Source organism: Camarhynchus parvulus, chromosome 28 (assembly GCF_901933205.1).
Source record: "Camarhynchus parvulus chromosome 28, STF_HiC, whole genome shotgun sequence".
NCBI classification, from domain to species: domain Eukaryota; kingdom Metazoa; phylum Chordata; class Aves; order Passeriformes; family Thraupidae; genus Camarhynchus; species Camarhynchus parvulus.
This window is the reverse complement of record NC_044598.1, coordinates 2,939,175-2,954,802: the sequence shown is the minus strand read 5'-3', so window position 1 is coordinate 2,954,802 and position 15,628 is coordinate 2,939,175. Positions and strand designations below refer to the sequence as shown.

The 15,628-nt window shown below is 49.8% G+C and overlaps 1 protein-coding gene across 3 annotated transcripts in view; it reads right to left on the bottom strand.

Moving 5' to 3' along the window:
- The window catches only part of CELF5 (CUGBP Elav-like family member 5), a 38,871-nt gene extending 28,673 nt beyond the window's left edge, over positions 1–10,198 (bottom strand). For 2 of the 3 annotated variants that reach the window (XM_030966635.1, XM_030966636.1), the window contains exons 1-2: positions 9,910–10,198; positions 3,547–3,629 (exon numbers count right to left, since the gene is read on the bottom strand). In XM_030966635.1, the coding sequence (XP_030822495.1) occupies positions 3,547–3,629; positions 9,910–10,198 (372 nt within the window). The remainder of the gene's footprint in view (positions 1–3,546; positions 3,630–9,909) is intronic. The other variant, XM_030966637.1, reaches the window with a different exon arrangement.
- Between the last annotated feature and the right edge of the window lie 5,430 nt (positions 10,199–15,628).

Here is a 15,628-nt window from a genome sequence, read left to right as displayed (position 1 = left end):
AAAAGAATTACTTTTTTAAACCTCCCCCCCTTCACTTCCTCCCTCTATTCTTCTTCCTCTTCTTCTTCAGGAGCAATTTTATGTAATTTGCAACTGTCTGGCTGCAAATGAAAAGAGACATAAAGCGTTTCTGCGAAATATTGAAAAGCTGGATGCTTTTCCCTCAAATTTCACTTAGCAAGAGGCTTTAACTTGCTGTGTGATCACTGTGTGTCATTAATAACCTCTCCAATTCCTTTCAGAACTCAGCAAAGTGAAGGCACAATCACGAATCAAAGGCATGGGTTATTGAGATATAATATCATTTCACTGAGGCAGGGAGGAGTGTGCCAGGGAGTGGGGAGAAGGTGAAACACTGCACTGCTGGGCTGGCTGGCAGCTGAAGAGGGCACCAAATTTAGGAAATAGCCTTAAAGGCCTGATTTCAACAGTTCAGCAGCTCTGAGGGCAGCACAGGTGTGTTAGATAATACAATATGCAGCTGTACAGGTGAGACTGGTTGAGTCACCACCAAATGTGGCACTTAAGGACATGGTTCAGTGCACTTGGCAGTGCTGGGTTAATGGCTGGATTCAATGATCTCAGAGGTCCTTCCCAACATGATGATTCTATCACAGTTTTGCTGCTTTACACCCTGAGCACACTGGTCCATATAAAAGAATGTAAAAGCCAAAATTCTGTCTAGCTCAGAAAAAGATGCTGAGCCTTACTGTTAAAAAATAAGCTTTTTAAGAGTTTAAATTCCATTCAGTTACCATACATCCAACAGCACTCAATTCAGAGACAAAAGAGAATTCTGACCTCACATAAAAAGAACTTGCCCCAAATGCCACAAAAATAAATACAGACAACAGTGATTCCTACTGACTTATGTGGAAAACCTAAAATATAAATATAACTATGTATAAAAGCCTAGGTAAGCTACACTGCACTCATGGCCCTGCAGGTGGGCTGACATTGCTGGCATCAGACCTGGAAGACCTCAGCAATTCCTCTGTGGGCCCAGACCTACCCAGTGACAGCCTGGAAGAGAACCCAGAAGTCCTGCTCCAGATGCCTGATCATAGCCTGAGTATCTCAGAAACCACATCAAAGCACTTCCATAACTCTGTCCTTACAAAATCTTCAATCTAGACCAAAAAACTCATTTGTCTCTCTTCAGGTTCATGAACTGTTGAGTTCAAGCACAGCTCTTTGCACTGAGGCAAACAAAGGAAGGTATTTTGGTTCTTGTGGCATCTGCAATTGCTTGGTGGTACAACAGCAAGCATAGGATCAGCACAAGACCTTTCCTCTGCCAGTTTGATCCCTTGCTGTTTCTAAACCTCCTGTCATGCACTCAGGTGACAGTTTGTGTCACCCTACACTTCATAACCCTTCAGCTTTCTTTCTTCTCCTGCTATGTGCAATAGAGAGAAAGGATATGGGTAGAATGCACAAGAAAGCAGCTGTTTATCAGTGTGGCCCACTGACTGAAATCTCAGTGGTGTGGTCAGAACATTCTGTGCCCTGCCCTATGCTGGGGCCTGGCTGAACTCCTGGGGATGGGATTTGCCCCAGAGATCACCAGAAGATGATCCAGATGTGAATATACAGAGATGAAATTTTACATCTTTGTTCCTAAAACAGGGAAGAACTGCCTGGCTCTCCTGTGTGTGATTCATTTCTAAAGTGCTGCCCACAAGGACAGGTGATGCTACACAAACACCACCAAACCATGGTTGGAAGCCACCTCAGCTCACCCAGCCCATGTCCATGCCAAGCAACCATCTCCACATGACCAAAGAGAAGAGAGAGAATTGTGCCTTCTTGGTCACTGAGGGACTGAACAAAAGAGAAACTAAATGTGATGAAGTGCTATATTGGCAGCCTGAAAATAGCTCCAAATGCAGCACAGCTCATCTTCATCCTAATCCTGAAACATAATTACACCACACTGCTCATTAACTGTCTCCAGACAAGAATGTTCAAAAGTACTCACCTACCACAGATTTCTTACTGTTCTCAGGCAGTGTCTTACACCTCCCTTAACATAAAAAGCCTTTAGATCACCACATCACAGATAAATTGCTGCTTTAAACATTGCTCCATGCAGCTCTCTACAACCCCTGAGAGCACAGGCAGCAGAGAACACAGTGAAACAAGCAACAAATCCCCCATGTGGAACTGTAGCAAAGCTGAGATTGCCTGGAATCCACCGAGCCTCCCATGAATAATTTTTCAGAGACACATCTGACTTCCCCACTGCTTTAACAGCACTGTACCATGACTCCTCTCAACTGCTCCTCCATCCTTTGACTTGTTCTTACAGACATTGTCAGCTCTGCCCTGGACCAGCACAAGAGGTTACACTGCTTTAGTTTAAAAATCCAACCATTTCCCATCACACAAAAATATCTCAGGCAGATTTGTGCTGGTTATTTGTACTCTTCCCCCTGGCTGTCCTGAGATAAGGACCTTGTTAAGTGATAATTAAGTCACATGCATTTTCCAGCACAGGCCCATGCCAAAAAAGCAGAGGTAAACAAATACAGAAAAGGATGTGTGTGTGTGTGTGTGTGTGTGTGTGTGTGGAGGTCTTGAGGGCAGCTGGAGAGGTGAGAGAAGCTCTTTGGACCTGTATGGGTTAAAGAAAAAATGTTATGGTTAAGAATTCCTAACCACCCTTCAGAGACCCCTGGTTTACATTAATTATTCTGTTGCCTTGAGCACTCAGGGCCTCCTGTGAGCTTCTATCTATAAGTACCCAACTCCTCCTCCTACTCACCTCCAAATGAATCCTTTCAATGTGCTTGATCAACCCCCTCAGTACAGCAAGGGAACTGCCCAGTCAAAGCTCTTAAATCATACCAAAATGGGAAGGGCAACAATCCAGAACTCCTTCCAGCTCTCCAGCAGGTCCCAGGGAGGCAGAGGACTGCCAGGCAAGGAGGGACCTGTTCCACAGGGCCCAGCCTCCCTCAAATCCCACTGAACTCTGCTCCCAAGACCAGCTGTGGAGTGAGCAAGACCCAGGAACAGACCAGCAGTCCTTCTCTCACCTATAAATAACTCATTTCTCTTCCAAACAATGGCATGTGGCAAGTGTATATTTTATTTTTGAGAGGCTGATCCAATTCAGCCACTGCATCAGAGCTCCATCCAGGCACCCTGCAGGGCAATGGCAGAGTAGAATTGGATGCACCAGGAGGTTCTGCACACCTGGAAAAAGGCTCTGGTATCTTCTCTCGTGTGAGTTTTTCAGCAATGCCCACTGTGCACCCACACATTTCACCTCAAACCCCACAGTGACAGGGACAGAAAGCTGAAGGTGTCCTGTCACACCACAGAGAGGAAAGAGCAGCACAAAAACAGGAAAAAAAGCAGAAAAGCAGCAGCTCTGAGGAGCAGTGCTGTGCTTTCACTCCCTTATCCCTGAAACAAACACCCTTCTCTTCCACAAGCAAGAAAATTGATCTAAGCCACTTCTCACCCTCACTCCCTGCCCTGAAAATTCCCCATCATCCTGCCCACAGCATCAGCTGCAGACAATTCACTGGGACTTACCCCTGGCAAAGTCTTCTGTTCATGCAGGGCTGTCTGGGCTTTGATGGCAGAGTCTCTGGCACAGTATGTGAGGAATGCACAACCTGCAGCAGATACACAGAGTGTCAAGTTAGACAGGCACTTGCAGATGAACATCAACACAAATGTTACATAATTTGGATGTGTCTAAAGCTCCAGGGGAAAAAAAAAAGACAAAGAAACAACGTGAAAGGACTTGCAGGTCACATCTGAAATCTATTAAGAGCTGGAAAAGGGTCCCAGCGAATAAAGGGGCTTGACACAGGTGCTGAACAAGGTGAGACACAATGGGGGAGCAAAAGGAAAGCTGATCTTGTCTGTGGCACAAACAGCCCCAAACACAAGGATCAGGAGAGAGGCAAGGACCAGCATGATTACTGATTAAAAGAAGAAAAGAAGCAAGGAAAGAAGAGAAGTATCTGAGATTTTAGGCTTATACAAAAGCTCCCTGATCCAGATTGACAAATCAGGGAGCTATGGCAGGAGAGGCCTGGCCCTGTATGATGCATGCAAACACACACCAAAGCACCACAAGGGCAATACAGAGCCCAGCACAGCATCCTGCACTCTGCAAGGGCCAACCTAAGAAGCCAGATAAAAAGCACAGAGAAAAGGCCAGATCCTGACATTCTTAGTCAAGATATGACTCAACATCTCAGACGAAAGCTGGAGCCAAGGCAGGAGGGGGAGGAGTTGTAGCCCCTCCAGGAAGAAGAGGGTTCATCTTTGGGTGCTCTGATGCTAAGAATAAGCAAAGGAAAAATCTGGCTGGTTATCAAGAAACATTTCCTAGCAGAAAGAGATTTAGACTGTGGAATGATCTCCCCAGGGAAGTGCCTGGAGCTCTGTCACTTGAGTTGTTTCAGATGAGGGTAGGCAAAGCACTGGAGAATAGACTCAGAATGCATCTGACCCCCTCACTCATCCCCCTCCTATCCACAGTGGCATTTCACATCCCAAGCAAAGGCACGACGAGTCCCTCTGGCTTGCTGATGAATATCCCTGTCTACACTGCTGTGCTGGGGCTGCAGATGCATCATTCTGGCCAGAGAGGCCCATTTTTCTGCCTCCACATTCTTGTGTCTGGCTTGGGATACCCCAAAGCTGCCTCAGCTCTCCATGAGCTGCACCCAAAGGTGGGTGCAGGGACTGTCTGGACCTCTCTCCTCCAGCCCAGTGGGACTCCAGGTACACAACACCCTGAGGCCAGCTCCTCAGGACAATCCCAACCACAGCAACATCATTATCCTGTTCTTCCATCCCAGCTCCAAGAAGCTGCTGCAGGTAAGCACATCACATCTGTCCTCACACCTCTTGCTAGGGGAAAAAACCTTCCATAAACAGCACAGAAGCACTAAGTATCTCTGAGAGGTCATTAAAGCTCCTTATTGCCCACGTTTTGAATGCTGCACCAAATGTGGGACCAAAAGGTAATTTAACAAATATAGTGAGGCCGGGAAGAATACAGGTAAACTTCCCTGCTCCTGGCAAAGGCAGCTGGCTCTGCTGTGGTGGGGAAACTCCTCTCAGCTTTCACTTTCCCCATGGGCTGCTCTGACATCAAACCTCAAAAGCAGCTCTGTAACCAGAGAGACCAGACTCTATAACCTATTTCTAACAGATTTGAAGGCCTGGTCACAAGCACAGATACCCAATTCCACCTGCTGCTCCAGGCTGCTACTTTGCAAGTCATACAAGACTCAGAATTCTAAGATAATTTGGGCCAGGTTTAGCTCGCAAAACTCTGAAGTCAGCACTTGGGAATAAGCAATTTATTCCACTAAAAGCTTCAATGCATTGGTACTATGCCCACGTGCAGTGAAGGCACTATTCTTGCCTCAGGAGCATCAGCCATCAACCTCAGAAAACTGAGGATAGGAGTGATGTCCACACATAGCATACAAACCCCATCCTTGAGCCCCCATATTCCAGTGCTCAGCAATGGCAAAACTGAGGCAAAGCACCCTCAAAAACCCCAGTCCAGGGGAGGACAGGCTGAAAATGAGAACTGGACAAAGACACACCATTTAGTGGGGATAAAGGAGAGACACCCAGCACACAGGGAGGTACTGTTATCATGCCAGATCAGGGATTTGTAAAGGCCAACAATACCTAGGTCCACCAGCACCAATAAAAGTGCCCTGAATCCCCTCCCTAGAGCCCTCTGGTCCTTCTCTTCCCTACAGCAAAGGCAGAAACATTGTTCATCTTTTACCAGCTCAGGTACCAAGAGGCAGCAGCTTCCAGAGACAGAAACATCCTGTAATTGTGGAGCCTGAAGATGCCTCATTCCATTTCCAACTCAAATGCAAACCCCACTGCTGCTCTGCTTTCCAAGGGTGTGGGTATTTGCTCAGCAGAAGCCACTTGTGCTCCTTCTCCTCACTCAAGCATGAAGCAGCACTCAGGCAGCCTCTAATGTCCTGTCTGGAATGGGGCTGCAGGTACAGGACAGCCTGGTCCACTGCTCTTCATCTCTCTAAGCTCTGAGGGTTGAGGACATTCTTCTCATTCCTACTTCCCCCATACCTGGGAAGCTGTACTGGTTCTGGAAAGGAGAGAGCTAAAGATGTTGGAAAATATGATTACTGCCTTCCACAACCAGGTGTTTTGGAGGTAGAGCAGTCAATTCCATTCTCTTTGCAAAGTCCTGGTCAGAAATACAGGAGAAGGTTTGGCAGAAACACTAATTGTGTAAATAAATATTTGGGGAAAATAAACTTCCTTCCTGAAGAGGCATTATCTCTTGCACACTAACTGTGCAGCTACTCCTGGGATGCTGAGACAGGATTCTGCTCACCCTGTCTTTCATGGGTTCTTTGGGCTCCTAAAACTTTGCATTGACAGAGCCACCCAAGGATCTGAAGAGATGTGCAGAGGGGCCTGTCACTCTCACTAGGCTTTCTCACTTCCACATTTCCTGCTTTAGTTAACAGCAAGCTCAGACAGACAGGCTCAGGCCCCTTCGGGCACTTCTCGCACCAAGTCAGCTGTGCCTGCTGAGACACAGGACGTGGTGTTAGAAAGTGCTCAGGGTGTTCAGAAGTGTCAGCCTGGAAGGTCCCAGGCAGTGCCAATGACCCATTCCCAGCACAGGGATGCAGGACAGCACCCAGAACACTGTCTGCAAAGCCAGAGCATCATCATTCTGCCAAAGATCCCTCTATGTCCCACCAGTGTTGATGGTTCCACCCTACTTCCATGGGCTCCAAGAGGGTTTCCAGCTCCCTGAAGGCAGAACCCAGCCTAGTTTCACTTGAAAGAGAGTGCATAAAAAAATATATATTCAGTGCCTGATCCTCCCTACAAACTACACATTGACTCTGGAATTTACAGTCCCTTCAGATCCTAAATATTACTCCACACATCAGCAGTCTAAAGCCTTGAGCAAGAAAAGGCTGCTGGTTTGCAGGAGGGAGGGATCTCTAGATTCTGCTTAGCATCAGAAATCACATTAAATACTTCAGCAGGGGAAGCGTGGAGTCAGTGGGGAGCTAATCGACAAGCCTGCAGAAGCTGAGTCAAAACTGGGCTGCCAGGGAGGCAAGTTGGGCTGAGGGGGGTGTTGTATTCTTGCCCTCTGGAAAAGCCACCTATCTGTCCACACACTGTGACAGGGCTGCTCCTGCCCCTGCTGAACATTCCCCTGCAATTCAGTTTGGCACCTCACACTCCTTAATGGCTCCACTTTCCCTACCATGAGCACTCCTAGGAAACCCATCCAGTTGACACTTGTGAAGGAACTGCCTTCTGCCTAATCCTGGAACACAAGGCCAAAAATTTCCACTTGATTCTGCCCACTCAGCCTCCCCTGACCCATTCCAAAAGCCTGTTCAAACACCTCCCCGCTCTTCCCATGAAAATATTAGCTTTGAGACAAACACTGCCATTAACATGCAAATGTATCTGTGATTAACATAAATAGAAAAACTGCCTCATGAATAATATTAGGCTGGAACAGTATCAGCTACCAGTAGCCAGGTTGCTGAGACACGACTAGTCAGGTACTAACAAAACCATTTCACAGCAGAGCTCATATTTCTAAATCTCTAAGATTCTCCTCTGCCTCCACCGAATTCATCCATTCTCAGCACCCATAGAGGGGCTGCAGCCCAACTCACACCCTCCAGCCCCTGGCAGGCCTTTTCCACCCTTTCTTCCTCCCTGGAGGCAGAGGTGGCTGCTCAGCTCCATGTCAAGCTGCAAGGGAATACAAGAGGACACGCTGGGCTTCACCAGCAGTGCTGGCTTCTCACACAACTGCTTCCTCCCCTTTGGGGAGAGAAAGGAGAAAAAGCAGATGGAAGCTGCATGTGAGCTGTCAATTGGATCTCACTGCAGATCAGGAACGTGGGGAGAGAAAACTGAGTCTGCTGTTAGAACTGCCCCAGAAAGGTGGCTTGTGTTCAGCGCAGGGACGAGCCTGCAGCCACAGTGTCCCCTGTTTGGGGGCTGTGACAGTGCTCCAGGCCACTGCAGCTCCTGGGTCAGGCCTGGCACCTTCCAGGCCTGCAGATGCCAGCAGCAGCTCCTCACCAGGATGGCATTCCTGCATGGAGCACAGGCACTGCAGCCAAAGCTGGTAAATGAGAGTGATCAGGCACCAGGGTGGGCTGGATTGTGGATTCATTCCCTCGCTGCACGATAAACCCCCACACACTTCCTTGTCAAGGGATGACTTCTCTGGAGAGGCTGTTCCAAAACAGGCTGAGGATCTACATGCAAACTCATGGCACCAGGAAAGGAATCCCAGCCTCTCACTTCGTACAAAACAGGACTGGGAGGGGCACAGGGAACTGAAGAGATGTGGAAATAACCCCAAAACAACCACCAGAGAACCTCACATCTCAACAGCCTCTTCTGGACAGAACAGCCCCTGACCAACAACACCCACATCCACTCAAAAAAAAAAAGTTAGAACCAAAAGGATGTATTTATTTTGCTGCAGAAATCCTGCTTTTAACAGCAAGTGAGTATCACACACATCTGGCTAATACCACTGCTGCCCCCTCTAATTTCCATACCTAAGCAGATCCCTAGAATTTGTCTCCTGCTTGGAAGCTGACCTCAGACCACACAGTCTATATTTAAGATGTCAATTGGAATGAAATGTGCAATTGTCTCTTGCCTTGGGCCCATTCTCCTCCTTGCTGGGTTTGAAACCTTGCAACTCACCATCCCCTGGCAGCAGGTTTGGATGCAGTTCCTTGCACATAGAGACACACAAGCACATGGCATCCTCGTTTTTCACTCACAACCAGACACACTTCTTCAGCTAAATTCATGCCAGCCCAGCCCCCACAGGCTCCAATGAGAAAGTGTTTTCCTTTTGTGCTGGAGAGTTAGATTTGGCCTTTTGTTTGAAAATACACTTGTTTTTTTCTTGCTCTCTTCCTTCTCGTTTCAGTCTGGAACGGTTCACGTTGCCAAGGCACTCGATTTTTCCTACCCTTCCTCCTAAATCCGAGGCATCACGACTGAGCGTTGCACACTCCCTCCAGCATGCACCAACACATGGCCCCATCACAGATCATTTTAGGGCACAGCAGCCCATGCTGAGCACCGACAGCCTTCAGGGCACTCACTGTCGGCTCCCTGCAGGTTGTTCTACCTGCGCCAGGGAGCGATGCTGCCATCACCCCCTGGGATCCTAAAGCAAACAACTCCGTGAGTTCCCTTCCTGGCTGGAGCCGTGCTGGTCACAAGATCCCAAACACCTGCTGGGGTGGGGTAGAGCCGCTCCACTGAAGGGAGCCGCCACGCCGAACGCGACAGCTCTTCAGCATAAAAACACAACAATAAGCGAGGCTAAAGGAGCCTCCTCAAACTTTTCAGCACCCATTCAAGGTCCTCCTTCAGCGAAGGAAGACCCCTCATCTCCCCGTGTGCCATCACCAAGGCCCCTCACCTACCCCAAACGCCACTGACAGCAGCACGTTCGCGGCCAATATTCTTTGTTGCACGGATTTTAGAACCGCAGCGCCGAAGCTCTGCCCGGGGTCGGTGTGAGCCCCCCTCGGGGATGGCCCAGCGAGGGTCGGTCCCGCTGCGGCCCCCGCGCTCCGCAGCAGCCTCGGCCCGGCCCGCGCTGCCCATCGCCGCCTTTGTCACCGCACCCCACGCGGGGCCACAGGCCCGGGGCTGCCGGAGGGGCCGAGGGGCTCCGCCGCGGGGATGGAGACCCCGCCCGTGGGCGCTGGGGATGCGGACGCGTTGCCGGGTAGCGGATCGGAGCCGGCAGCACCCCTGAGGGACCGGGGTGTGAGAGAACAGCACACCGCGGTGGGTCACGCGTGGAGCGACCCGGGGCCCGCCGCCCCTTTGTGCGCGCCGCGCCGGACTCACCCTTGTGCATGCCAGTGTAGCGGTCCTTGAGCACGGTGAGCTCGTAGATCTTGCCGAACTGCTCGAAGAGCGGCTTGAGGTCCTTCTCCTCCAGGTTGCGCGGGATCTGCCCCACGAAGAGCTTGATGGCATCCAGGTCCTTCATGCTGTCGGGCTGCGCCGGGGGCTCCGCGCCGCCGCTGCTGCTCATGGGGGAGGCTCGGCGCGGCGGCGGCGGCGGGGGCGGCTGCGGCGCTGGCGGGAGCGGCGGCGGCTGCCTCCTCGCCTCGCCCTCGGTGAGTCTGGCCATGCCCCGCGCCCGGCGCGGCTGCGGGCGGGCGGGCGGGCGGGCGGGGAGGCAGCGCGGCGGGAACGGCCCCGCCGCCAGCGCCGCCGCCGCGGCGCCACAAAGAGCCGCGCCACAGCGCCCCCTGCCGGGCCCCGCGCCCCCTCACGAGCGGGGGGCAGCGGGGACGGCACCGGAGACGGTACCGGAGACCCCCGGGAGCGACCCGGGAGGGCCACTCGGGGCCGGCTGGGACAAGAGGAGGGTGAAGGCGACAAGGCGGCAGTGACCGCCGCGATGCCCGTCCCCGCTGTGTTTTTAGGGCCCAGGACCGCTGAGGGCCCTGGGAGCAAGGGAGAGCTCAGAGCACCCACGAAGGCAGAGCCGCTCCACATCCGTGTCAGAAATTAGCATTCGGCCCATTTTCTTGATGCCTCAGCACAAGGGTCTGGAGGCGAAGAGATTATTTAAAGCAGAAAATTTTGTAACGCAGCCGTGACCCAGCAGCGAGGGCGGGGGCTGGAGGGGGCTAAGCTGGAAAGGGAGGCCATACACGGCCCCAGCTCTACAACCCCGGGCAGGCTTCTCTGTCTGTCTGTCTGTCCCTGCCTTTCTACGGAAAGTCCCCTTTCTTCCAAGCACCTCAGCTCCCTCCTGACTGGGGCTGGGTGGAGGATGCCCAGCCCGTTCCTGTGTCAGACCGTGCCAGATGGTCTGATGATCGTGTATCCATGTTGGAGCAGCCATTATTGCTGAGGGGACCGGCTTTCCCTCATCGTGTGAGGGAGGCTCTGCGCTGCTCTCCCACCGCTTCCTCCAGCTCTGCCAGATGCTGTGAGGCACTGAGGGGATGTCAGTGCTCAGGTGGCCTCGGGGCTGTGTCACCTCTGTGCCCCACCTCTGTCACGCCAGGCTGACGCTGAGGCACAGCCGAGGCTCCGTCGGGAGCTGCAGGGACGCAGCCCAGCCCCGCTCCGCCGCCCACAGCCACACGCTGCCTGCATCTCCTACAGAGCATTCCCTCCGCAGCAGCGTGCACGGCTTTTGTCGTCACAGCACACATTTCAGCCTGTCATGCTGCCCCAGTGTCCCTGAGGATGAATACTGGGAGGAGGGAGGGGGTTTGGCTGGGTTGTTTGCAGAGAGCTGTGGCAGAGTCAGGTGCTCAGCTCCTCTGAGCATGCCAGGCTGTGCCTGTGAAAGGACCTGGTGCAGGCAACAGCCTGGCCTTGCTTCCCCTTGTGTACTCTCCGCTGAGAGCTTTCTGCCTTTCCCTTTTCTCCTGCCCTGGATCCTGCTCAGGGAGGGCAGCAGCGAGTGGAGAGGTGACCCTACTACACAGCACAACATAACCAGGGCAGCCACAGCTCTGTGCTCCTCTGCAGCCCAATTCAGCATTCTCCTGCCTGCTCCCCAAGTCCCATCCTTCCTCCTACCCTCTCCCCACATGCCAGAGCCTCAAACCCTACCCAGATCTCTCAGGTGTGATTTTACCTAGGCCCCTGCACCAGGAGATATGTGCAGTAGGAAAGGCAGGTTAGGAAAAAGGGGGGGTGTGTTACCAGGGGAAGAAGAGGGGTCCTAATCCTACAGAGCAGAGGGAAGAATGGATATTATATCTATCTATCCATCTATCCATCTATCTATCTATCTATCTATCTATCTATCTATCTATCTATCTATCTATCTATCTATCTATCTATCTAATGGATATACTGGTTGTGTATGAACACCCACCTGGCTCCCAGGCCGAAGTCATGGCAAGAATGGGAGAGGCAGAGCCAGAGGGATTGGGGATTCCTCTTCACTCCCTGCACCCTGCTCTCTGCAGCACTGGTTGTTGTGCCCAGCTGTGTGTGGAGCTGCCAGAGCACTGACCGAGGGCCAGCAAGAGCCTGGGATTTGCATCCAGGCTTTTCATGGAGGTGGACTCACAAAGGCCTGCAGCTTGGTCTGAACCCAGGGATGCTGCAAGTATCTCAAGGCTGGAGAGCTGTCTTGTGTTTGATGGTGTTACCACCCCTAAAATTCACCCTAAAGCCCCCCCAGGATCTCCCCGCACTGGTCAAACTTTCTGTTGACATATCTTGCAGAGGCTGCCAGGGTTCTGCCGTCTATTTGGAAGGCACAGATGCATCAGCTGTGAAGCCTATGGCAAGTCAAGCTGTTCTCATTTTTAACAGCTGCAAGCAGATAAGGCAATGTTTAAAACAAAAAAAGCTTTATGGCAACAGCAGCAATCCTCACCTTGGATGAATCACACCTATGCAACTAAAGTTTTCAGGCACCTTTGCATGCCTAGCTTGCTTTTTCACATCAGCTGCTGCAGCAAAAGCTGCTCTAGGCTTTTGTTACAGCTCAAGGGACCCAGTGCCTCTGGTTGAAAATATCTGTTTAGAAGGAAAGATAAATCCAGTCTCTTTTGGAGTCCATGAATGGACATACTAAAACCACCCTGACTGCAGTAAAAAACAACAGACATGAAAATTCTGCTGGTAAATGAAGAACAGAACAGCTGTCAATCAGCACCTGGGGTTTACAGAGCCAGACAGAGAATTATATACCAGAGTAACAGGATTAAGGGGAAGAGAAAAGGAATCTTAGCACCAAGACAGAGAAAAAGGGAAATGAGAGGTCACCTGTGCAGAGGAAGAAGAAACGTGTTGCATCTGTCATGGAGTCTATACAAGAGTGCTTGAAGGAGCACAGCAGAGCTCAGATGCACAATTCTCAGGGGGTGAGGGAACATGTTCTGCCCAAACCTGAGATGCTGCTTCAAAAAAAGAACTGTTAGAAGAAAACCACATTGTATACCCAACAAGTTTCTCTTTTGCAGAGATATTTGCTAGTGAGAAACACCCAAAATATTTTCCTTACACACATCTAGACTTGCCTGGTTTCTTGTGGCATATGAGTGTTTATATTTAGATGGGGCAGCTTAAGATGAAAGCTGAAGAGGTCCAGTCCAGTGGCCCAAATCTGAGAGGGGCTCAAACAAAGGGTGCAGGAGCAGCCAGGTACATTTTGCCTCAGGAGTGCCTGCCTAGTCCTTCCAGCTCCTAAAGGCAATGAGGAATACAGAAAATACAAGCTGGAGCTCTGAATTTCCACATCACCTAGGAGACACCATTTAAGGCAGAAAATCCTCACCACAGCCCAGTTAAAAAAAAAAAAAAAAAAAGAGGGAGGGGAAATAAAAAAGGCCCTTTAAAACAATCTGCCTTTCCTTACCTATTTGTTCCCCAGGCAGAAAAGCCAAAGGAGTAGGTAAGACAGTCCTGGCAGGAAATATCCAAGCAATAAGACAGTATCTCAGGGAGATAAAAGTTATTCCTCTAATATGATTGCTTCTTGTCTGGTGTAAAAGATTCTGCAGCCAGACTGCCAGCCTAAGAGAAAAATATCCTGTGTAAAAGGATTTAACTTGCCATCAGCTTTTATCCTCTCTTGTCCACCAAGACCTTGCTGTTTAGCTTTCACTGCATATCTGTTTTACCAACCAGAGTTAGGGAGTTTTAACATTTTAACTTTGCAAGAACCCAAAAATTAACTAAGTTTTGAGGTTTGTAGATTTTTTTGATCCGAGTTGTCACAGTGAGTGAATTGAAAGTGACCATCACAGATTCCAGATACCTTTGTGCCGCTATCAAAAGCAGCTGTTCTATGAGGATTGATTTCAAAAACAAAACAAAACCCAAATAAACAAATAAAAACACACCACCTTGTGGAAGAAGTTTGGGTTGTGTGCAAGCTGTTTATTCCAAAGCTTGAATGCAAGTTGGTCAGGAAAGAACGGCACAGGGCTGTCCTTTCCCAAATAATGAAAGGCAACTCCTCAGCTCTAAAACCATGCAATACTCAATCCAGCTGATTGAGTTCAGTTTGGACCTGGTTTTAATCAGCAAAGATATTGAGCTCTGATGATTTGATCTGGCTTCTCCCCTTGCTCCCCAGACACTCCTGGAGCACAGAGATGGTCACTTCTGTCACATGCTGTCATCTGGGTACTCCTTAAAAATAAAAGGAATGAGCATTCCTAGAATCTTGGGGTCATCCCTACAGCATCTGCTTCTCACTTGGTCAATTCTCTATCATTCTGTTACTCCCCATTACACTAAAATTATTACATTAAAAATGTTCCACAGGAATAAGCTCACAACATGAGCAATCTGGCTTCAGGACACAACCTAGTTGCCCTCATGTTCTCATTACCCGAGAGAAAGAAATGTGGCACCTGAAGAAAGCAGAGAGGATTAGAGAAGAATGTGGCAATCACCGGATCTACTCATCTCCACCCCTGCTCCCAGCACTACACCACTGAGCCCTTCAAATATTTTTTTCAGAAGTTTTATGAGGATTTCTTTTCTCCTGCTATGCCTAAGCCAGCAGTGACAAATCCAGCCTCTAGAAAAGCACATTTTCCACTCAGGACTCCACCCCACATCTTCCACACATCCCCAGGCTATTCCAGCTCCAGCAGCTCCAAAGAGCAAAGCCCTTTGTACCTCCTACTTCAGCAAGGTGCTGTAAGTGTCAGATATATTTAAGAGCATGAAGCATTCAGATACTATGGAAACCAGGGCAAGAGAAAAACCAAAAATAGATGGAAGACGCAAGCTGTTGTAAGGTCTGGAAAAGCCTTGCTGAGGAAGGCTGTGCTTGCTGCAGCTGATTGCAGAGTGGGATCCATTTAGAGCTTGAGCATAAAATATCCTCTCTCCAATTTTTCTGTAGTTTGTCATTTTTCTCTGCCACAGGGAAAGGGATATTCTTTAACTTCCCTTCTATTTAACAGGCCTCCTAATTAGCAGTTCCTTTGAATGATTCATATTCTAGTGTGCCCTTCCCATGACCTGGAGTAGACTGCTGCCTGACTGCTTCTGTAGAGCAGGAGTATTTGGGAACACATCATGAGGAAAAACCACCACAGAGCACTCTCCTAAAAGGGAAATCCAACAGCAACCTACAGAGAAGGGTGCCTGGAACTAAGAGTTGTTTGTCTGCCTCTCATTTGAATAATCTTTTTAATCTCTACAGACAAAGTTGCTGAAGTAGAATAATACCTTCACTGAAAAAAAACCAGAATGGCACGTGGAGGAAACAGAGAGGATGCCAGCATGAGGAGTACAAACCATCCGACTCAAAGATAGTCAACCAAATGCAAGTCAGTAACAGCACTTCAGCACCCCTATCAAGAACTACTCAGTGCTACCACAGAAGCACCATCTGAGAATAAAAACTTTAATAAAAGTATGAATCCCACAACCCTTTATGGGCTATTCACTAGTTCAAATTCCCAGTCCTTCAGTGGGGCAAGCAGAGGTCTCCCTGCTCTGAAAGCCAGCCTAAGCTGGAGTGGGGAGGCTGCCAGAGCCCCAGTCTCCATCCAGGGAAGGCAGCTGGACCTTCTTCCTCTCTGCTTTCACACCACCCTTCCTGTCAGCAAGGAACTCC